General features: G+C 38.4%; 1 protein-coding gene and 1 pseudogene across 5 annotated transcripts in view; one reads left to right on the forward strand and one right to left on the reverse strand.

Moving 5' to 3' along the window:
* The window catches only part of Tmem27 (transmembrane protein 27), a 47,569-nt gene extending 23,144 nt beyond the window's left edge, over window positions 1–24,425 (forward strand). For 2 of the 5 annotated variants that reach the window (XM_013507009.1, XM_013507010.1), the window contains exons 7-9: window positions 1,353–1,466; window positions 7,480–7,674; window positions 23,936–24,415. In XM_013507009.1, the coding sequence (XP_013362463.1) occupies window positions 1,353–1,466; window positions 7,480–7,674; window positions 23,936–24,092 (466 nt within the window). In that variant the 3' untranslated portion in view covers window positions 24,093–24,415. The other 3 variants (XM_005409160.2, XM_005409161.2, XM_013507008.1) reach the window with 3 other exon arrangements.
* LOC102028456 lies at window positions 3,998–7,278 on the reverse strand (annotated as a pseudogene).
* Window positions 24,426–24,764: the final 339 nt, after the last annotated feature.

Raw genomic sequence — 24,764 nt, forward strand, 5'->3', positions numbered from 1 at the left:
GGGGGTCCCGTCGGGCGCTAGGCCGCCGGCTGGCGCGAGCGCTGCGGCGCTGCACGCCCCCTGGAGAAGGCGGGATGCGCGGGCCTCCGCGCTGCCTGACGTGGGCGGGAGCCTTGCGCCTCATGTCGCAACTGAGGCATGGGCGAATTCCTGCAGGTGGCTGCGGACGGGAGGCCGCTGCCTTTCATCGTTTTGGAAGCGAACTCTGTGCACTCGGGTTCTGTTTTAAGGAAAAACAAGCAATTCACTATTATCAGTAAAGGTGATGGATGTTTCGATCTTGTGCGATGGATGTCGATTCCCCTTTTTGCAATTGAGCTATTAAGGAAATGGCCCAAAGCATCCAGGATTTATGTGTTATCGTTGGCCATGTTGATTGTATGTGGCTTCTCGTATAATTTTCAACCTTTACACATTCTTATATGGATGGTTTCCTTTCTAAGCAGTAAGGCCATTTCTCTCTTTTCATTTTTACTGGTAATTCATGTGTATAGAATATAGCGAGTCAAATTAATTCCAACTTGCAGTTGAAAAGCATGGAACTCCAAAACCCTTTTTTCAAAGGCTACTGGTGAATTGATTACAGCTTTTAAGTATGGAGATCTGTCCAAGCAGACATAAAACAGCTCCCTGAGAGCCTTCTCCTCAAGCACACACAGAATGCACCCCGTGAAGTGGTCCCACTGCTGGGAAGGGAGAAGCACAGAAGTAGAAGCAAATCGATCAAGTATTCAGTCAAGAGCACGCTGAACAGATTCTTCTGATTCTGAGAGGGCTGAATGGGCAGGGCACCAATACACTTGATCAGGAAACCATAGGGTTCTGTGGTTCAGAGAGAGGCCAAGTGCTGAGGAAACGAGAGGCCAGTACATGATGGTGAAGGAAATCCCTACTGCTCTCCACTGCCTAATTTCTTTTTGGGGTGGGGGAGAGATTCCTTATAAGGAATGATGTCCAAGCATGTGATTTTGAAGCAATTGGAATTCACTATATAATTTTTTCTTACCATATTCCTTCAAGTGTTAGATACAACTCTTCAGACAGCCAAGATACATGGTAGGATAGCAACTGCACCAGAGTGAGCAGTTTTAATAGTATTTGTAATGATGTATTACTTTTTTTGTTTACAGTTCTCAGGATTAAATCAAGGACCTCATACTTGCCGTAGAGCTACATTCTCAGCCTTTTTGATGTTATTTTGAGTCAGAGTCTTGCCAAGTTGCTCAGGTTGGGCTTAAACTTGCAGTCCTCCTGCCTCAGCCTCTCATGTAGCTGGGATTACAAGTGTGTACTGCCACACCTGCTTGGGGATGCTATTCTTCTAATGTATTTTTTCTTTCCATTGTCTGCAGAATTTCCCATGTCCTACTTTGCAATGTAACCCAGAGGGTGTCATTCTGGTTTGTGGTTACAGATCCTTCGAAAAATCATACTCTTCCCGCTGATGAAGTACAGTCAGCCATAAGGTAAGCACTCCTAAATGTGCCCTCTACTGGTCAGTCAACTTGCTGATTAGCTCAACTGTCTTCAACACTGAAGCCTCATCCACACTCGATTCCACACACGATTTATTAAGATGTCAAAGATTTCATTTTGTGTCTATTAGGGATCAGTGTAGACCAGTGGGCAATTTTGCCTTCAAGCAGACATTTGGCAACATCCGGACACATTTTCCTTGTCACAACTTGGGGAGGGTGCCACCAACATCAAATAGACAGAAGCTAGGACTGTTGCTAAACAACCTACTATGCATAGAACACAAAGAATTATTTGACCCCAAAGATTAATCATGCTGTGGTTGAGAAACTCTGGTTTAAATATTAGCTAAGAGTGTTTAATTTTGTCTTCTTTTGGCAAGAACCTTTGTATGGAACTACTGTGATGGGCTCATCACATGGACTCTGGAGCCACCATGCGTAGGTGCTTAATTTTGGGTTTGCCTATTACTATTTGAATACAGACGAGTTATTACCCTCTCTTTGCCTTCCTCTCATCATCTGTAAAATATAATTATGATTTCCTTCTCTCAGAGTTACTGAGATTAAAAGAGTTAATCAGTGTAAGGAGTTTTGAGCAATAAGTCATACCTTTGAATTTTATTGGAAAACCAAGAAATGTATAGTCATTTCTTGGGTCTCTAAAGACTAACCTTTTTCAATCGCCATACATATATATTTAGCTTTAAAGATAATTTAAAAAAATAAAAATCAAATCATTAGTCATGTAAATTAAAACTGAATACTATCAAATGTTTTATTATCTCAGTTAATGAGGGAACCAGGAAAATGTTAACACATTTTTTAAAGGAGACTTCAAAGACTGAGGAGTGATGGACTTCATGAACAGATGCATGTGTGTATCTGTCAGCAAGTGATCAATCATGTTCCACCAGACCCAATTCACTTGATTTTCTATGGACAGGAATATTTACATTATGCTGTTTTTCTAGAAATTGTAGATTTTTCAGGATAGCTCAAAGACAATAACATGTAGAAATTACCCAGAAAGATACACTAGGCAGGATACTTGGTAAAAAGTCCAGTAATCTTTTTTTGCCTGTTTTCAGTCTTTCACAATTTTTTCCTGATAGTTGTTCCCTTTTACTCCATGGGACCATAACTAAGTTTCAAAGTGAGACTAAGTTTTTACTTTCAAGAAGCAAAAGGATGCAGTTTGTTTTGCTTTCAATTAATGAGCACTTTGTTTGCATCAGAACTTGGCACAGCACACGTGATTGATGTTGGGCAAAGGTATATGGAAGAATGAGTTGAGGAAGTCAACTATTTCCTGACAAAGAAAGAATGAAGCAAAGTATCCTTCTCCATAAAAGATTCATAAGTTACTGAAATACCTCTTATTTTCTTTATAAAGGAGAAATGCTTAGTGAAAAAAATCCACTTTCTGTCTGTAAAATATTAACACTTATGATAATGAACATATTTAATCAAAGGCCAGAGGTTTTTGTGAACAATTGTCTATTTCTTTCTGAAGCAAAGGGCCTGAAGATCTATACCAATGGGAAGTGCTTTAATCTGCTCTAACAAGTGTGTTTGGACTAAATTGTGTTTGTCTTTGTCTCTTTTTTGCTACTGGAAATCGAACTCAGGACCTCACACTTGCCAAACAGGTGCTGTGCTATTGAGCTATATCTCTAGCCTTGAACTAAATTGTATCTGCATTTTTGCCACCAAGAATACTCCTAAGACCCACTACTTAAGGAATAATAATTAGAAATACAATATTTTGCTTGAAAAATTATTTTATTCAAGGCTTGTGACCTGAGAGGACTTCAAAGAAAATGAAGACACTATAGTTAAACCAGTCTTGAGTTTGATGTGAGGAGGAAGAGTGAGGTCTTGGGGTGAAGGCAGGGAAAATTGATAAATAAGTTCTCAACACAATGTCTGCTTCAGAGGTCCTCACATGGGAAGCCAGTGAGGAGGTGGAGAATGGCCAAAAAATAAGAATTTATATTAGGAATGGGTAGGGTGTATTAGGCTTGAATGAAAAGAAACCAGTACCAAGAAAAAAGGTGATGGTACCTAGAGGGTAGATTATAGGAATTTCAAAGTTGAAGAATCCATATGGTTGAGCAAAAATACTAATTCTACCTAATATTTGCACACCACTTTTTGATTTACAAGGTCTTACAAATCTATGGGATTTAATACTGACACCAAAAATTTTTGAGTGGAGTAATTACGTATTAGTATTGTCCCTGGTTTATAAATGAGGAAACTGAGGTTCAAGGAGATTAGTTGATTTGCTTAAACTATGCTAGAAAGAAAGAGCAAGGACTCAAGTGGATGCATGCTACCACCATAACTACAGTGATTTTTTACTCTGTACCAGGGTAGTCATACCTGTGGGATGAGGCAAGGGAATGAGCAGCCAATTCTAAAGTGTCCATTGTGGCTTTTTCGGGGAGGAGTGGGGAAGACTTATTGGTCTGACCAGCTTGCCTAGTAGCAGACTCAGGCAGACCTTCCCTTTCTGACCTGGCTCTTATCTTCCCTCTCTGGATTTCATGGATCACTCTAGGAGAGAGAAGTATCCTGGGCTGGAGTGATAGCAAGGGCAGGGGAAAATACGCAGGGGTGAGTCCTGAAAGAGGCTCAGGGAGATGTAGTAAGGATGGCGTTGCTAGGCCATCTAGATAAAACATCCATGCAGGCAGAAGCAGGCAGCCACCCTGCGGAGGCCCTCTACCCTTGTCAGAATGGGAGCTCGGAGGAAGAGCGCCTCCTAGAGGCTCCTACTGTGCCCTTCGTGGCACCAGCATTTCACCAATGCCCTAAGCTTCCTTAACACCCCACTCCAGGTAGGATGTTTTCTTCTCTAATTCTTTAATGTTTTGTCTGGCTGTTTTCTATTTTTCTAACAGCTGATTGTGAATTACTTCCATGGATTGAAAAATAAACATTCTTTCCTACATCTTCATACATAGTAGCCTCATCTGCCAAAGTCATAGTCTCTAATTGAAAGATGTGCATGCTTTTTTGTTCTGCTTAGCTGTTTGTTCAGTCTGTCTGTCTGCAAACTTCATCTTCTGTTGAGTGTAAGTAATTTTGGCTTGAAGCTCTGTGAGGGTTTTCTTTGACTCCAGACCTACAGGAGCACCATATTGGTTCACTTCCTGTTATGGTTCATTTGTGAAGGCCAGGCCTAATTCAGTTCAGGTCTTGGCTAAAAGATACCTGTAGTGACTGCCATCAGTAGTGGAGAAGACTTAATCTGTTTTTGACCAGTGTTTGTTGAGCTAGAACTTGCAATCAGTCTGAGAAGGGCTAGACTACATTCATAGTGAGGTTGAACAACCAGATAGATAGAATCAGGATTCAGGGTGACTTTTCTTTTTTCTCTGAGTTATAGCTTAGCAGTGGGGTTTATTAATTTGTGGAAAGATTTGCATTTCAGATTTTCCGTATTAGATTATGAAAAAGGAAAACATTCCATAGTTTGATAAAAATTACATTTAAATTATCTCTTGATACAGATTTTCTGGTAGGGCTTCTTTTTCACATCCATGAATAGTCACTGCTTCAGTATAGAGGGCCCTTCCTGGTCCTTGTCACAGTCTGGGAAGTTTATATTTGTAATCCTGTGGAAAAGTTATTGGAATGGTATTGAGTTAATTCCAATCTACCACTCCTAGTGCAACCCATGGCAAGAATAAAGACACTAAGGCATATTTGTAGTTATGGGGAACGAAGCGGTCCTAAGCTCAGCTACGATGATGGCTAACCAGAACAAAGGCCTTGACCCAGGGTTAAACCTGGGTTTTATTAATTTTTTTTTTTTTTTTTTTTTGTTTTTCTCCGGTACCGGGAACCGAACTCATGACCTTGCGCTTGCCAGGCAGGCGCTTTGCCGCTGAGCTAAATCCCCAGCCCCTGGTTTTATTAATTTGTGAAGAAGGGAGTGGCTTGAGGATGAATGGCTGTGAAAATGGCAGAAAGTACTTGAGTGCTATGAGCTGGCTAGGTAGGAGGCCTGAAATCACTTCTGCAATGTGCAGAGAGAAGGATATGTAGAAGAGTAGTCTCCATAACACAACTGAGGTAGTGTCTAATGTTTTGGGATCAGTGCTTCAGCTCTGATGTGTAATCTTTTATGCCCTAGGAAGTCATAGCCTCTGTCTCAAGACTTGATCCTAGCATGGCTCTCCATCCTGCTCGGCTCACACATGTTTATTTGGGGGCTAGGGGAGTAGGGAAACACTACCCTGTCCTCTTTGCTTCAAAGACTATATATCAGCACCTCGGCTGGACCGATTTGCATTGCTTAAAACCAGTTGAAGGGATAAGGAAAAGTCCTAGCCAGCTCTGCACACATTAGTACATGGAAATAGGACCAGGTTCAGCCAAAATGGAGACGATTGCTCCTCCTTCAAGGAGAGTTGTCCACGTGGTCCTCTACACTTGAGCATAGTTTTTTTTTTTTTTTTTTGTATGTGGCATTGGGAGTCTAATGCAGGGTCTCACACATACTAAGTAGTGCTCTACCAGTGAGCTATATGCCCAGCCTTTAGCATTGATTTTTATTTGCTAAAGATCTCTCCTGGTGGCCCAGTGGCTGACCTACAGAGATTCTCAAGCCATTGCTATCACACTGTAGACCTGGATTGTCCTATCAAGCAGTTGAACTGTGGCCAGTCCAAAATATAAAAAATGTAAACGACACACCAGATTTAAAAGATAGTACAAAATAAAATGACAATCAACTCAATATTGATTGCATGTTGAAGTTATGTTTTCTTGAATATATTGGACAAAAACACATGATAATTTTACTAGTTTAACAAATTTTTGTGCAACTACTAGGGAATTTTAAGTTACACAAGGCTCACATTCATTATATTTCTATTTTCCAGGGCTGCTCTAAAGGTAGATGAAATCTACTTGTGTAGTATGAATTCAATAAAGGCTGTAAAGTATCTCTAAGGAATCTATTCACTTAGTTTGCAAATCCCAGTTAATAGTTCACTTATTTGTTTTTAGTTAAGTCTTTACCACCAACTCCTTCCTGACTGCCACTGCCACCCAAAATGCAGATTTTCCCCAAGGAAAGTACCACATTTACCTTTATATTTTTCTAGACTTTTTGACTCCTGAATCGCCATTGTCTTCAGTCATATGGAAACATTTGCCATTTCCTGAACAAGTCATACTTTACCATGGCTTCATTCTTGCATTTGTTTTGCACTTAAGTTTAAAGAACTCCTATTTGTCCTTCAGAACACAGCTCAAAAATTGTTCTCCAGAAAAGCAGCTGTGACTTCTGACTGTAATATACTTGGCGCTTCTCTGTGCTACCACTGTTCCCATCTTTGTCTCTTCAATAGAGTACTGTATACTGCACTGGGTTGTAGATGCACCAATCAGCCACCCTTCTATACTGTAAGCTCCTATTTTTATTTTACATTATATCCCCAGTGCTTAGCACAATATCTGATACTTAGTTAGGTTTGGCAAGCATTTGTTGAGTTAATGGGAAAAAAATCAAGTTGATGGATTTGAAGCCACTCTTAGCTCGTATTTTCTTTTAGGTTCTTGATATTTCTTTTCTTTCCATATTTACCACCCACTTTGGACACTTAGTTTTGTTTCAAGGAGCTATTGGTATTTTTGTAAGCCACCATAAGCAGAGTTCTGCCATTCTAATCTAGATGCTATTTCTCAGGCAGTCAGACATGGTGGGCAGAGCTCAAAGCTCAGGACTTACAGTTACTTCTGAGACATTTGCAAGAAGGGAGGGTGGTTGTGCATAGATGGACATCCCTGAAAGCCAGCACTACAACCACTAAGAGAAACCACAGCATGATTGTTTTCAGAAAACTTTCTAGCCAACCTGAAGTCTCCTGCTAGGAGGATGCTTTATGTTTAAAGACATATTTATTACCAAGGATAGCTAGATGTGTATTTGGTTTCTAATATTTTTTTCTTTCTTATTTTCTTTTTAATTATTATTGCATTTTAGAATGAACAGGAACCGGATCAACAATGTCTTCTTTTTGAATGACCAGACTCTGGAATTCTTAAAAATTCCTTCCACTCTTGCACCACCCACAGACCCATCTGTGCCCATCTGGATTATTATATTTGGTGTAATATTTTGCGTTGTTATAGTTGCAACCACACTACTGATTTTGTCAGGGATCCGGCAACGTAGAAGGTAAGATACTAAAAGGGAATGATTCAAAGAGCATTTGCTCATGTTTTCATGACAGAAAAATAAGGAGATGATTTTCCTTTAGTTAAAGATAGTGGCTTAAACTTGAAAATTTCTTGATTTCTTAAAAATACTACTTTTTTTGGTCTTGTTTGGTTTGTTTTAGAGTCCAGTGACCCTTACTTAATGAGGATCTTTCCATTTCTTTCTTTCTCTCTGTTCTATACTATATGAATGTCTCATATTCAGAGTTAATTTTCATATTTGTGTTGAATACATGGAGCTAAGCAGACTTCAAGTAGGCAGAGTTAATGTTTGCTAGTCTTTCTTGTCCAAATGCCAACAGTTCCACAGTTCCTTCAAAGCCTTTCTACCTTGGCTTGTCTCCTCTGGGCTCCAGGCCTGCAGGACACACTCTCATCCCAGATACCCTGTGCTGCTTCATTCTTCCCTCCCATTGCTGGAAGTGCATCTCTCTAGTGCTTGTGGTACCTACAGTGGGATTCCTCCTAACCTCTGAATCAACTCTGTGCCTCAGAAGTACCTGGAACACTTGGTTAAAATGTAGGTTCCAGAAGAGCACCAAGATGGCAGAGTGGTAAGTGGCAAAGAGGCTCTGAGAGTCACTGTCCAGATGCTGGATTATAGCAACTCGAGGAAGACAAGAGGAAGGAAGTGGGTCCCCTAGACCCAGGAAAGATCTGAAGTGAGAATTGAAGCCCATGGAGAGAATGAAGAAAGAAATTTAATGAAGAAGGAGGTAGAGGGCAGCATCTTTTCCCTGAGATGTGACTCACTGTGCAAGAGGAGCGGTTCAAACCTGTGGACACATGGTGACTACTGGTGACCCCAAAGGCCTCCATGGAGAGACACAGTGGTGAAGGAAAACAGCAGACATGAAGGACTGCACTAGCTGGCAATGAGTGCTAAGGGCTCAGATGTCCCAAGTGAGAGAGTGATACTGGGAGCCATCTTGGAGAGGGGACAACTGAGCTCAGAACTCAGAGCAGCTGCTGACTTCATCTAGCCGTCCCCACCTGGGCTCAGGCCCAGGGAAGGTGCACTGATGGCTGCAGGCCTAATGAGTCTGGTCTCAGCCAAAAGGTGCAGGCTGGAGATTATCTACTACCCCTCCGAAAAGTTGCTGTTGGCTTGCTCAGATAAGTCAACCCGGATTGGGACTCTGTCTCCACACATTATCTACCAGTGACAGAAGAGACATACCTGGAAGCAGACTTTTTTTTTTCTCTCTCTCAATTGTTGTGGTTTTGTTTTTGTTTTTTATTTTCTGTTTTTGTTTTTTTCTCCTTCATTGTTTGATCTTGTTTTATATGAGTTTGAACGTGGCTTCTAGCCTCTTTGTGGTTCTTGTTCTGTTCTATTCTTTTTATTGCTGTCTTCACTTTCCCTCCAGTCTTCTGCACCAGTTGCTCAAAATTAGCATGATCAGCTTTTGTCTTCTAGCCTTACTTCTAATCTCTTCCTCTTCTTCTACTTCTCTGTTTTCTCCCTAACCCATTTTAAATTTTAACCCCTGAAGGCAAAATTGGGCATATTAAGAACTTGTTTACTGCATATAATTTTCTAGTTTGTTTTAGTTTTTCTTATATAACCACAAATCTAGTTCATACAATTAAAGGTGGCAAATTAATGATTAGCTCAGTTTGTCATTTTCTAGGCTGTGTTTAATGCTATTCTTGATGCTGATGGTACCACTATAGTCAAAAGTGACATAATTGTTCTAAATAACTACTTTTCCTGGTATTCCAAGACTGAGTTTGACTAAGGGCCACAGAAAATACTGTGGTGCAGTGCCAAAGCACCAGGGGCTGGGCCAAACAGGCAGCAACTTCTCCTACCCCACAAATTGAAGAGGTAGGATCTTGCAACAGACTCAAAACTCAAAAACCAGCTTTATCTGGAAGATACCTTGGAGAAGTAGTCATTTCCAAAGGGATCTAAATGCTAACAAAAAGCCACCTGCCACAGGCAATGTACAAGCATCTCCCAAGGAATTAAACTAAAAAAAGAAAGGAAAATGAGAAGACACTTAAACAAGATGAAACCCCAGACCTCCAGTTCACCAAAGGCAGACACAGAGGGCAGTGAGGTGGGACAATTCAAAAGCCATCCACCTGGCCTGTCTGAAGTGATAACAGCAAAGCAACTGAGTGAGGCTCTAGAAAAGATCAAATTAGAAATAACTTCTCAGATAACTGCAGAGATGGTGTGCACAATGAAAACAATGCTTAGTGACTCTAGAGCAGATACAGACAAAAAAGTAAAGGCATTTAAGAAAATTATGGAAGTCATGAGTGCTCAGCATAGGAAAGAAATGGAATCCATAAGGCAGATTCAAGCAGATGTCCAGGAGAATAAAAATCCCATTGGAAGTATCCGCAGCAGATTAAGCTAATGGGAGGACAGGATCTCAGGTATAGAAGACATGCTTGTGGCTAGCAATCATGAAAAAAAGATGTGTTAAAAATAGCAAAGGATCATGAGAAATCAGTCCAGCAGCTGCTAGATGAGGCAAGAAAGAATAACTGAAGATTGCCTGGGGTCAGTGAAAAAGCAGGACAGAGCACAAATGATATTAAAAAAAAAACTATTCACAGACATCATGGCAGAAAACTTCACTGGCAGAGAAAAAGAATCTGACCTACAGTTAAATGAGGCATATAGAACTGCAGTTAGCCAAGATCTCACACACACACAAAAATCTTTAGCCAGGCATATAATAGTCAAGATTCCAGAAATTCAACACAAGAATAGAATGTTTAAAGCTGTTAGGGAAAAGAAACAAATCACCTATAAAGGAAAGCCCATCAGAATCATAACTGACTTCTCAGCATAAAGGCTCAAGTCAAGGAGAGCTTGGAGTGAAGTATTTCAAGTTCTAAAGGAAAACAACCTTCAGCCCAGATTGATGTACCCCATAAAACTATCCTTCAAAACTGATGGACAGGGGCTGGAGATTTAGCTTAGTGGCACAGTGCCTGTCTGGCAAGCACAAAGTTGTGAGTTTGATTCCCGGTACCAGAAAAAAAAAAAACCAAAAAAACTGATGGAGAAGTAAGATACATCCATGACAAAGAACACCTGAAGAAATTTATCACCACCAAACCAGCACTCTAAAATGTTTTGAAGGACATTTTAGAAGGCAATAATATGAGGCTGGGGGTATAGCTCAGTGGCGCAATCACCTGCCTGGCAAGTGCAAGGTCCTGAGTTCAATTCCTGGTACCAAAAAAAAAAAAAACCAAAAGCGATAACATGGTCTACAACTGTATGAACACCAACAGAAGGAATTCACCAGGCAAGGCAAACAGTTAAATAGAAGGAGGGGGAAAAAAAGTGGGGGAGCCAACAACTGGAAAATCATATGATGAGGATAAATCAGTAAATATCAGTTACAACCATCAGTGTTGATCATCTCAATTCATCAATCAAAAGACACAGACTGGCAGAATGGATCAAGAAGCATGATTCAACAATGTGCTCTACACAGGAAACACATTTAATTAAAAAAGAAATTATAGACTGAAGGTTAAAGGATGGAAAACAATACTCCATGCAACAGGAACCCAGAGAAAAGCAGGAATAGGTATTCTATTTGCAGACAAAGTGAATTTCAAGCCAAGACTGATTAAGACAGATAAAGGTCACTACATCCTTGTAAAGGGAACAATCCAAGAGGAAGAGATAACAATCATAAATATATCTGTGATAAATACCAGTGCATGCAACTATATAAAGCAAATATTTAGCAGCATGAAAAATCAAATGAGCACCAATATAATTATATTGGGGGAATATCAATTCCCCACTGTCACAAAAAGACAGATCAACTAGACAAAAAATCAACAGTGAAATATTAGAAGTAAACTAAACTTTTGAACATACAGCCTTAGTAGATGTCTGCAGAGTATTCCACCCCACAACATCAGAATACACATTCTTCTCAGATGCACATGGGATGTTTTCCAAAATAGATCACATACTAGCTCATAGAACATGCTTAAATTAAGGCAAAGGAATTGAAATTATCCCATGCATATTATCAGACCATACTGCAATGAAATTAGAAATCAATGGCAAGGGAAACCACAAGAACTTCATACACCCTCCTGAACAACTAATGGATAACAGATGAAATTAAAGAAGAAATTAGACAGTTTCTACAATTAAATGATAAAGACAGTAGAAGATACCAGAACTTATGGGGCACAATGAAAACATTCCTAAGAGGAACATTTATAGCAGTGAATACCCAGATCAGGAAAACAGAACAAGGGCAAATAAGTAACTTATAGTGAACCTCAAACTTCTAGAAAAAGAAGAGCAGGGTAAGCCAAAAGCTTGTATGAAGGGGGAACTTATACAGATCAGAGCAGAAATTAATTCAGTGGAGACTAGAAAAACAATAGAAGGAATCAATGAATCTAAGAGTTGGTTGTTTGAAAGATTAAATACAATCAACAAACCTTTGTCCAAGCTTATTAAAAAAAGTAAAGACTCAGATCCTTGCAATTAGGAATGAAAAGGGTGAAGTCACAACAGACCCTGCAGAAATCCAGATAATTTATACCTACTTTGAAAACTTGTATGCTAATAAAATGAAAAGTGCAGAAGAAATGGACAGATGTCTTAGGTACATATGAATTACCAAAGCTGAATGAAGAAGTTACAAAAAAATCCTAAATAAACCAATATCAATGAAATCGAAGATGTTATTGAAAACATACCAACAAAGAAACACCCAGGCCCTGACGGATTCACTGCTCAAATGTGCCAGACAGTAAGAGAAGACCTAACACCACTACTTCTCAAACTCTTTAATGAAATTGAAAGGGAAGCAGCATTCCCAATTTCATTCTGAATCTCCCTAATGAACACAGGGTCAAAAATCCTGAATAAGATACTGGCAACAAATCATCAAGAAGGTTATACACCAACAATAATTGCAACAAATCATCAAGAAGTTTATACACCATGACTAAGTGGAATTTGTCCCAGGGATGCAGGGATGGATCAATATATGTAAATCAATAAATGTAATACACCGTATTAACAGATCTAAGGGTAAAAAATCATGTGGTCATCTCAGTAGATGGAGAAAAAGCTTTTGACAAAGTCCAACACCCATTCATGATAAAAGCCCTACAGAAAATCTGAATAGATTGTCTTTATCTCAATTTGATAAAAGCCATGGATGACAAACCAACAGGTGTTATCATACTAAATGGACAAAAACTGAAAGCTTTCTCTGTAAAATCAGGAACAAGGCCAGGATGTCCACTGTCTCTACATTTATTCTACATAGTCCTGGAAACTTTAGCCAGAGCAATTAGAGAAGAGAAAGAAATAAAAGGAATAACAATAGGAAAGGAAAAGGTTAAATTATCATTATTTGCAGATGACATGATACTCTACATAGAATACCCCAAACACTCCACTAAAAAGTTGCATGATTTAATAAGCAAATTCAGTAGTGTAGCTGGATATAAAGTCACCACTCAAAAATCACTAGCCTTCCTGTACATGAATAACAAAGTCGTTGAAAGAAATTAGGGAAACCAAACCTTTCACAATAGCATCCAAAAAAAATGAAATACCTAGGATTCAATCTAATGAAGGATGTAAAAGAAGTCTGTATTGAAAACTGCAGTACTCTGAAAAAGGGGAGTAAATCAGATATCAGAAAATGGAATGATATCCCTTGCTTTTGGTTAGGAAGAACCAATGTGGTGAAAATGGCCATACTTCCAAAACTGTTACGCTGATTTAATGCAATTCCTATCAAAATTCCAATAGCATATCTCAGAGATTTAGAGAAAACCATCCTAAAATTCATTTGGAACCAGAAGAGATATAGAATAGAAAAGGCATTTCTGGGCAAAAAAAGGCAAGGCAGGGGGCATCACAATCCCTGACTTGAAATTATACTATAAAGCTAGTGTGATAAAAACAGTGTGATACTCACAAAAAAAACAGACTGAAGATCAATGGAACAGATTAGAAGTTGTAGAAATAGCTCCAGACATACTCAGCCACCTTATCTATGATGAAGGTGCCACACACGCACACACACTGGAAGAAAAATAGCCTCTTTAATAAATGGTGCTGTTAAAACTGGCTCTGCACATGCCTTAGATTAAAATTGGGCCCTTCTCTTTCATCATGCACTAAACTAAATTCAATATGGATCAAAGGTCTAAATATTAAGACAGAAACATTAAATCCGCTGGAAGATACGACAGGTAAAACTCTTGAAGACATCAGTGTAGGCAAGGAATTTATGAATAAAACCCTGATCATACTGGAACTATCACAAAGAATCAATACCTGGGATCTCATCTTATTAAAAAGCTTTTGCATAGCAGTAGAAACCTTCAACAGAGTGAAGAGATAACCCACAGTTTGGAAAAAAATGTTTGTCAGCTGTTCCTGAGAGAAAGGATTACTATTGACATACAAAGAACTCAAAAAAATCAGACCTCCCATTTTTAAAGATCCATTCCAAAAGTGGGCATCTGAGATGAAAACATGCTTCTCAGATGAAGAAATACAAACAGGAAATAAGTATATGAAAAAATGTTCAACATCATTGGTCATTTGAAAGATACAAATTAAAACAACACTGAGATTTCATCTTACTCCAGAAAGAATGGCTATTATCAAGAAAATAACCAATAACAAATGCTGGAAGGGCTATAGGAAAAAAAGACCCCTTCTCCTATTGGTGAGAGTGTAGACTGGTGCAACCACTGTGGAAATCACTGTGGAGATTATTCAAAAAACTAGGATTGGAGGTCCCATTTGACCCAGGTATTCCCCTGCTGGGTATCTTCCCAGAAGAATTAAAAACACTGTACCACAGTGATATATGTGCACCCATGTGTATAGCAGCACAGTTTGTAGTAGCCAAATCTTGGAAACAACCCAAATGCCCATCAACTGAGGAGTGGATAAAAAAGATGTGGTCTTTTTTACAATGGGGTAGTACTCAGTCATAAAGTAGGATAAACTGGAGACTTTTTTAGGTAAATGGATGCAACTTGAGACTATACTTCTAAGTGAAATAAAGCAGATGCACATGTGTAGATATTGTATTGCCTCCCTAGTGTGAGAAGCTGAAAGAGTAAATAAGATCCAAAATGTACTGTAGTTGTAGAATTTGAAAAAACTTCAAAAGGAAAGAAACTAGGATGGGCGAATGGAGAAAAGATGGAAGGGAAATACATAAAATATCTATCTATATGTAAAAGTTGATAGTTATATAATTAATTTCTCTCAGTTCTTTGAAAAGAAAGATTTGTTCTAGCATTGTTTGGATAATTAAATGCTGATATCTTGTATTCTGAGTAACTAATTTACAGGTAACAATATGCAGTGTATTAACCATTGTTACCTTATTATCTTGTTTTGAATTTTTTCCTCTTAAAGAAAAAGAAAAAATTATAGATTCTTTGGCCCTCTTACAGACTCATTGAGTTAGAATCCCTGAAGGAGGTGCATTTTAATGAACATCTGGGTTATCCTAATTCACTTAATTTGAGAATTTTCAATATTTATTTATTTATTTATTTAGTTTTTACTTACTGTGGTACTGAGTATTGAACCCAGAGGTTTCTTTGTACTGAGCTACATGTGATAATATATATATAGTGAATGTTTAAATTTTTAAAAAATGCATAACAGACATATTGCCACTAATTCTCCTTAAGGTACCCTCACTTCAAACACACTTAACTCTGTGTTATTGGCACTTCCTGAAGCAATTCTGGAAGTCTCCTTTTATGTCTATATGAGATATGATCAAAACTACGGGGAATGCTGCTGCAAAATGCTATCCAGCAGAAAGGGTCATAAAGACCTTATGGTGTGTCCTTATCCAGCTTGTTCACCAGATCTGCCACTGTGCAACTTTTAACTCTTCCTCAAAATCAAAATGGCCATGAAAGGTAAACATTTTGAATTGATTCAGGACATCCAGGTAGCCACAACAATGCAACTAAAGGCACGAAAGAGGACCCCCTAGAATTGATTCAGAGAGGGGATAAATGTGTTCAAAACAAGTGGGGGCATTTTGAGGGGAATGAATGGCAGTGTCTTTATCAATTTAAAAAGTTTAAACATTCATTGTAATTGTGAATCATACCATGTATATCCCCATTCCTTTTTTATGCTTTAAATTGAGATAGGAATCTCTCTAATTTGCTAAATTACCCAGGCTGGACTCAAAATTGTGATCCTCCTACCTAAGTCTCCCAGAGTGGTGGGATCCATGCCCTGCAAGAACTTCCGATTTAACAATTTATACGTAGGATTCACTTCTTGAGTTCATTTATCTGGGTTCTGGGGACACTTGCAAACACTTGCAAACTTTGCTGTCTGAATGACTAATGCTGCCTCAAGAGGGCGTTTCAGACCAGCAGGGGAGTTACTGAGGTAGTGTGATGGAGAGAAGGCAGGATTTCTCAGTGTGATGAAAAAGGAATATAATTTTGTTTATAAATTCCTCTAATCCAGAGGGGAAGATGGGAGATCCTCAGTTCTTCACTAAACACTTTAAGAGTTCTAAGCCTTCCATTGTGATCCTGAGGAAAAGGAACTCTGGTAAATGGAAACCATAGGGACATGCATTCCAAAGCCACAGAGACATGGTTTTCAAAAGTGTTGTTACCCACGTGAGGCATATGGGATGTGTTTGGCCAACTGTGTGTTCAAGTAAATACTTCTCTTGATGTTTATTAATTTTCATGTTTCACCCTAGTTACTGATAGGAAGTATCTTAAATCTTAGACATTGTAATTTTTTTCCCAAATTATAAATGGAATACCATGGAATAAATATGTTGTGTGTTTATGCCTCAAATTAAACACAAAGATTATCATCAAGGTGTTCTTGCTTGATATTCTTAGTGATCTTGACATAATGTATAATGAAAAAACTTGACATGTGATGTGTGTTTTTGTTTTTGTTTTCAAAATCTTAAGAAAATTCTCTTGCAGCATTAGAATACCTATGTTTTAAGTTTAGTTTAATTTTAATTTTAATGTAGTTTAATTTTAAGTTTAGTATTAGTTGTGAGATATTATGATTCTATGGTGTCAAGTGACTGGTAACCTGATTGAATTCACTTCATTTCCATGGTTTCCAATTTCTTCATTAATACACAGTGTAGGAGTTAGAAAAATGGATTCTGGAAATAGACCACTTAGAGTCAAAGTATCTCTTAGATTGTGCCCGTGTATATCATCCCTTAACTGTGTAGATATCCGAAAGCACAAACAATGAGTGAAGGAAACCAAATTTGGAAGAATATGGTTTGTAGTGCTGGAGTCAAGCTGGTTGAATTCGTCTTTACTGTCTGCACATAGATAACTTTTCTAGAGCAACAGCAAAGTGTACTGGAAATAATTAACTTGATAGAATAAGGCAGTCAATACTGTAGAGTGCTTAGAGTGCTACCTGGCACATAGTGAGCGCTCAGTAAGTGTTAACTGTTACTATTATTTCATTATCTTGCCATTTGCTCGTCTTTCAGCTAGTTTGTAATATGATGAGCTATTTCCCTCTGGGCAGATTCTACAGTAATATAGTAATTAGGTGTGTACCATCATTATCTGTTGCCTGGGAGAAATGAAGCTGTTGTTACATCTTTGTCTTCATAAATTCATTTCATGTTTAGACTAGGAAAGCAGATGGACAATTCTCTTGTGTAAACCTGAAGAGGATCAATAATTAGCAAGTACAGTGAGGATAATACGACAACCTCCTGGAGATAAATTGTTCATTGTATTTTAAGTTTAATGTACTCTGGTAGCTTTCTCAAAGGCAAAATACTGCTTCAAAGATGAAGAGAGGGTGCAATCTAAAGTGGGGAGATCCCTAATAACTGTGATGAAAACTTTTTTTAATCATGGAAAAGATAGGAGCTGCTCTTCATCAAGCCATTAGTCTTGAGGAAGGCAGAGAAAATTTTAACAATCCAGTCCATCCACTAGATAATGATGAGCATAGTTTGTATGGTCCAAAATCTTAAATGATCTGTGGGACCCATAGGGTCATCTAAGTTACTATGGAGAAGAACATCAGAGTCATCCAGGATGTACATATATTTAAAATTAGCATTGAGGAAATGTCTCACACAAACCTTTAGTAATTCCATTAGTTTTGCCAGTAACAGCACCATGTTGATTATAATGCGGAGAATTCGGGTTGGAGTCCAAACTAGGTAAACTCAAATACCAGCTGCGCTGTTTACATATATGGTCTTGATTTAGTCACCTAATTTCCATGGATCTCAGTTTTTCCATGTGCAGCTGGAGCATAGTACCTCATAGGCCTTCCATTTAGTTTGAATGATACAAATGTTGTGTGAAGTACTCAGAATATAGTATGTTAAACAAATAGCACATATTATTATTACTTAAGATGAACTTAACCCATTGCTGTGATTAAAGGACGCTTGCAAAGGATCTTTTTTCCCACCCAGATATTGCCATAATTCTTTAGATAATTCTCCAGTTCACTGACTCACTGCTTAGGATTTCATCAGTTAGTAAATATCTATTTTATTTTATTTTATTTTAAAGGCATAGTTGACAAAATTGTATATATGTTCATGGCATGCAAGATTGTGCTTTGATATATGTATACATTGTGAAGTTGTTAAATCAGACTAGTTAACATATCCATCACCTCACATACTTAGCATTTTTGTTTTGTTTTGGTACTGAGGATTGAACCCAGGACACAGAACTACATCCTGGATCCTTTATTCTTTATTTTGAGGTAGGGTCTTGCTAAGTTGCCCAGGCTGGGCTCAAACTTGAGATTCTCCTGCCTCAGCTTTCCAGAGTGCTGTGATTACAGGTGTGCACCACCATGCCTGGCCACACACTTAACATTTTTTATGATGAGAACATTGAAGATGTACTGTCTTCACTATTTTCAAATGTACATTATTATTTGCTGTCGTCATCATGCTGTACAACAGATCTAGTTGAAACTTCATACCTTTGACCAGCATCTGCCCGTTCCTGTTCTCTAGGTCCTGGCAGCCACAGTTCTACGCTCTCTGATCCGATGAGTGTGACTTTTCTTAGATTCTGTATGTAAGTGAGGGTCACGAGGTTATTTGACATTTTGTGTCTGGTTTATTTCACTTAGCATAACGTCCTCCAGTTTCATAAATGTTCCAGTCTGATTTCATTGTATGTATATATCACGTTTTCTTCATCCGCTAGTCCACTGGTGGACAGTCAGATTGATTCCATACTTTGGCTATTGTGAGTAATGCTGCAGCGAAGACAGAAGTGCAGCTATCGCTTTGACATACTGGTTTCAATCCTTTTGGATATATACCTGCAAGTACAACTGATAGATCATAGTTTTATTTTTAATCTTTTGAGGAAGTTCCTTACTGATTTCCATAATGGCTGTACAAATTTACATTCCACCAACAGTGTACTGGCGTTCTCTTTCCTCCACATCCTGGCCTACTCTTGCTATCTTTCCTCTTTGATAATAGCCTTCTAATCCGTGCAAGGTGATATCTCATTGTGGTATTGATTTGCATTTCACTGGTGATTAGTGATGTTGAGCATCTTTCCATATACCTGCTGGCCATTTGTATGTCTTTTGAAAATTGTGTATTCAGGTCATTTGCCTATTTTAAAATCAGGGTGTTCGTTTTTTACTGTTGAGCTGAGTTCTCCGTGTATTTTGGATATTGAGCCCCTAACAGAGGCATGGTTTGCAGATCTTTTCTCTCCTTCTACAGGCTGTTTCTTCACTGTATTGATTGTTTCCTTTGTTGTGCAGATGCTTTTCAGTTTGGGGTTCTGTCCAAAATCTCGTTGCCCAGACCAATGTCACAGAGCTTTTCCCCTATTGGTGTTTTATAATTTCAGCACTTACATTGAGTTTTTAATCCATTTTTTGTTCATTTTTAAATTTCGCATGAGATTGTGGCCCTGTTTTATTCTGCCTTTGGATATTTGCTTTCCCTAAGAGTATTGAAGATACTGTTTTTTTCCCCGTTATGTCTTCTTGGCACCTTTTGAAGACCAGTTGACCATAAGTGTGTGGATTTATTTCTGTGTTTGCTATTCTGTTCCATTGTCCTGTGTCTGTTTTGATGCCCTTACCATACTGAATGAGCACATATCTTAAAATGAGAGTGACCCTATAAGGTATTCTGGTCACTATTAATAGTGGTGAAATGATCAATCAGCTCTCTAAAAATATACCTTGATTTGCAGCATTTGCCAATTACCTATCATGGCTGAAAAATTGTAAATATTTATCAAGCAGCCCTTGCAAGCCTTCAACTAGCTAGCTTAGCACATCGTTACGACTGCCACCTTCTTGTGAAATTATTTGAGGAGCTTGTTTCTCTATCAACATCTGCTTGAAAATAGCATTTGCTGGAAAGGAGAGATTTTTTTTGAAGGAAAAGAATTGGAAAAGCAATTCTTTTTTTTATTCCTAGGCTATGACTAGGGAGATGGACAGGTGAGCAGGCATGGGACCCACTGCCTTCACTCACAACGAACCTGTGGATCTGTATGCCCCAGCTCAGAAGTAGTTGTCTTAGTTATCTGGCCAGCTTTATGGTGATAGTGATAGAGATGGTGGTGAGGATGATAAAGTTGATATGATGTATGTTTTAATAGAAAGAGCATTTGACCTAGACTCTTAGTTTTGGGTTCTAGTCTCAGGCATGGTCATTTATCAGCTGAGTGACCTAAAGCAGGTCACATATGGAAAATAACAGTGTTTTCTCAAATAGCTATAATGATGAGAAGACAAAAACCAGAATGTACACAAATGCTTATATACTGGAAAGTGCTGCATTAATGTAAGTTACTAGCATAACCATAAAAAGTAGTTACACAGTGATAATTTTATATAACCTGGCACTTTGTGGCATATAAGAGAATCACACACACATTGCACTTTCAGACTTAGATATACATGGTGGAATTGATTTATGAACCCTGTATATAATAAATAGATTACTATAACGTTAGACCTTAGTTAGATCTAAAATTGCAACTGGCTCTTAGGACAGTATCTTACCAGTTATGGAAATACAACTCTCCAGAAACCAAACATCAGAGAGGTAAACTATTTTATTTCTTTATTGACCATTCATGCTATGATAGGAGCTATAGTATATATCATAGAAGAGGCAAACACAGATAACGTGGATGGTCCTTGCCTACATGGAGATTATAATCTTGGGCTTGGTTACTAAGCCAGGTCAAGGACTTAGGACATAGAACCCTAGCCAGTATTCAAAACTGAGCAGAGTCGTTCATAAATTTTCTCAGTTTGGGTCTAGTTGTACTTCTGTTCCCATAAAGTCAGTAGTAGGAAAAAGTACACTTGACTTTCCCCAAATCTTGCTTTTCCCACCGATAGGGCTCCGTCAAATTTTCTTACATTACACCTTCACATTCTTACAAAGTCTTAATTAAATCGATTAATTGTATTAAAAATAAAAATGAAATAAAATTAGATTAACACAATTAGAAAAAGAGCTGATTTGTTCCCTTTTCTGTGTTTAAGTATACGTACCCAAAAGGAAGCCAATGTGTGTTTTTAAGTGGAGCCTGGGGAGACTAAAATAGGTTCTAGGTCAGCTCCTTTCACTAATCTTGTTCCACTCTGAAATACTAGTGGCGCTACATATTTGAAACTCAGTTTCTTCATATGCAAAACAGATAATAATAAAAGCTGCATAATAGTGGAGTGGGAATGAAATGAGATGATGTACACAACGTGCCCAGCCTGATTTCTGCCACGTAATAGGTACTTATCATTGTCGTTACTGCTATTAATGGCAGATGTAAAACAACTTGCCCACAGTTACATGGTGAAAAGTTGTGGTGCTAGGATTTAAAGCCGGATAGACTTGATCCTGGAGCCTGTCACTCTCCTGGGCAGCTCACTGAAATCATCCTAGTAACACAATGTTTCCCTAGGAATTATCTAGGCTGATATGGGGACATTTCCAATTCCCCAGTAATTCTGTCTTGTTGGACACTCATATTCACCTGTCCTTTATTGTTTTTCTTGCTATTCTTGGACCTTAGCTCTTTGGCCCTATTTTGCTTGAAAGGGCACAGAAACACTTTTTTTTTTTTTCTTTTTTACCATCACTTTGTCTCAGAACAGAGCAAATCCTGTCCCTGTGTACCCCCAGCTCTGTGGGCCACCGGAGATTTCTTTTGTCCCCTCTATTGCCCCTCTTCTCTTTGGACTTATGAGAGCTATCTGCTGTGAAGGTCGTAGGGGGTGGTTTAGTCATAGGATTTTTATCCTCTTCCTGAACCACCTGATGGTGTGGGTGCGGAAGTCATTAACACCCAGTTTTACTTTTCAGGATGAAGGACTTATGTTTCTAGCAGAACATCAAATCAGAATGATCTAGAAAGACAGTTAAGTTTTATTATTCTTAGTAAGAGCAATGCACAGGCAGTGAATCAGTTTATTATAGCACACACTATGAAACGTGACAAAGTACTCTATTACTGTTAGATAACCTTTGAGCTGCTTATCACATCTATCAGCCAGCAAGTTACTGACATTGCAGTTAGCGAATCCTAGTAATGCCAAGACTCCGAACAGCTGGATCTAAGGTCAAAAAAATGACACATACTGAATTTGCTATGGACACAGCTCAATTTGGTATATTTCCACAGAGATTTCCCTTAGGATCTTTTTGTTTGCAAAATGTCCTTTCTTCTGAAGAGGAGAAACCGTTCCTCATCTGTTTGCATCTTCTGTTTTCAGCCTGGCTTGGCCCCTGATTACTGATGTGCAGAATGGCCAGTGAAATGTCTTCACCCTGAGAACGGGAAAGAAAACAGCCACCTTTCTTTTTCGAGGTTTCTCGGAGTAAAACTCCCAACTTCTAACCCAGCATTAGCCAAAAGCTTTATAAATTAATATTTAAAACCCCAATTTAGTGATTGTCTATAGTGTTGCTTGTGCAGTTTGATGGTGGCATCTACAATGGCAAAATACTTTTAAATGATGACATGGCAACCTACAGTATTGGAATTCTACTTTACTTTTCTTTATGAATGTCAGCTCCTTGAAGTTATCTAATAAATCATCACCAAATCCTGGTAAAATCCATGCTAACTCCTAATTCCTAAGGTAGGAAAATGAATATTTTTATCCCTTCAATAAAAAAATACAAGGAAAAAGAAAGACATTTCATAGGTGTATAAACTACCCTTTCCTCTCTGTCCTTCCCCTCCCCGCCTCTTCCCGTTCTTCTCTCCTCATGTCAGTGTCTCTGGAGCCACTGCAGAGTGGAGTCCCAGCGTCCACATTTCAGGGAACCCCTTTCTTCTGCTGGTTGCGTGGAGCCAACCACTGCTTTTCCTTATCCCATAATATCCAGCATAATTGGCTCAGTGTCTTAGTCTTTCACAACAGATGGGAAAAACTTTCAATTTTGAGGCTATGTATTTCCACACTGCAGAGAAACTAAGGATCTGGTGAACACCTGGGTTGGGGTAGCAGGGTCTACAAAGAGTCAAAAGTGTGAGAAGCTAAGCATCCTGTCATGTCGAATTTTTCAGATTGACTTGGAATTGCAGCTTTGGGCTGTGATACAACTAGGAAAATATGTTTGGAGTCCTAAAAACTTGACTTACAAATTAACTTAACTATTTTGTAACTTAACTATTTTGCCAGTTGGTGATATGTACAAATTATAACAGTTACTTTTTATGAAGTAAAGTGAGTTTACTTCTGAGTCTCTCAAGTTAATTTTCATTAAAATTTGGTGTTAATTTGTCAAATCCTATCAGACAACTTACTACTTTGAAATTATAAATTTTTAAACTTACCAAGGTACCATACATTTTCCTCACATGCCTTCAAGCAGTTGTCTATGGGAATGTACATGTGTATATGTTTGTGTGTTCACAGTATTAATTCATATATATGTATACATATATTCATATACTTTTTTTAGTGTACTAAATAATTCCACTTGTTCCAGTCAATGTGTAAATGTTGTTCATGCAGAGTTCTTATTTTGACAGTACCCTTTCACCTCACCAACACTTTGTGATCTTCAAAATTTATGAAAATACCCAGTATTATCAATCATTTCATCATTCTAAGGTTTCTGTGCCCATTTTTGTTCTCCAGGTCTGTACAGAAGACCTTCCTCAGTCATGCTTTCTTCTCCTAGACCTCAGTCACTCTGTTTATGTGCTTTTAGGCAGAACAAAGAATCATCTGAAGTGGATGACGCAGAGGACAAGTTGGAAAACATGGGCACAATTGCCAACAGCATCCCTTGTGATTCCCTGAACATGAAAGGAGGGCACGTTAACGACGGCTTCATGACGGAGGATGAGCGACTCACTCCTCTCTGAGGGGCTGCTGTTATGCTTCTCCAGGAAACTTAACACTTGTTTCTGTGTGACTGCTAAGCACCCCAAAAGACCAAGAGCAGATTATATACTTTATGTCGCCATTTTTGTTTTGGAAGAAATGTTGAATGTTCTTGAAAGTGATAAGCAATCAGTTATACCCAGAAAGACCACTGAAATGATAAGGTGTTGACTATTCAGAATATTTGAAAGTATTTTTCTTACAACGCAATATGTAAGTGTAGTCATGTGGTACTTGTAGTTATTGATTTAAGCATTTCTAGAGACAAAGCCAGAAATATATATATATATAAAATATAATATCTATATCTATATCACACTTTGAAGATGTAGAGTAAGTAATTTTCCTAGTAGAGAATACCTGTAGGGGCTGGGGATTTAGCTCAGTGGCAAAAGCGCCTGCCTAGCAAGCGCAAGGTCGTGAGTTCGGTTCCCGGTACCGGAGAAAAATGAAAAAAAAAAAAAAAAAAAAAAAAAGAGAATACCTGTAACATGGTACAGCAATCATCGAAAATGGGTCCCTTTGGAATCTTGTTGAAACTGCTCTCTATATGACTAGGTAAGCAAAAGTAAACGGTTTTAAATGAGATGGATAAAAATGGGAACATTGACTTACAAGGTGAAATTTTATCCTATTAGCATGCCAACAGTTTC

Source organism: Chinchilla lanigera, unplaced genomic scaffold (genome assembly GCF_000276665.1).
Source record: "Chinchilla lanigera isolate Chin_1 unplaced genomic scaffold, ChiLan1.0 scaffold00118, whole genome shotgun sequence".
NCBI lineage: Eukaryota > Metazoa > Chordata > Mammalia > Rodentia > Chinchillidae > Chinchilla > Chinchilla lanigera.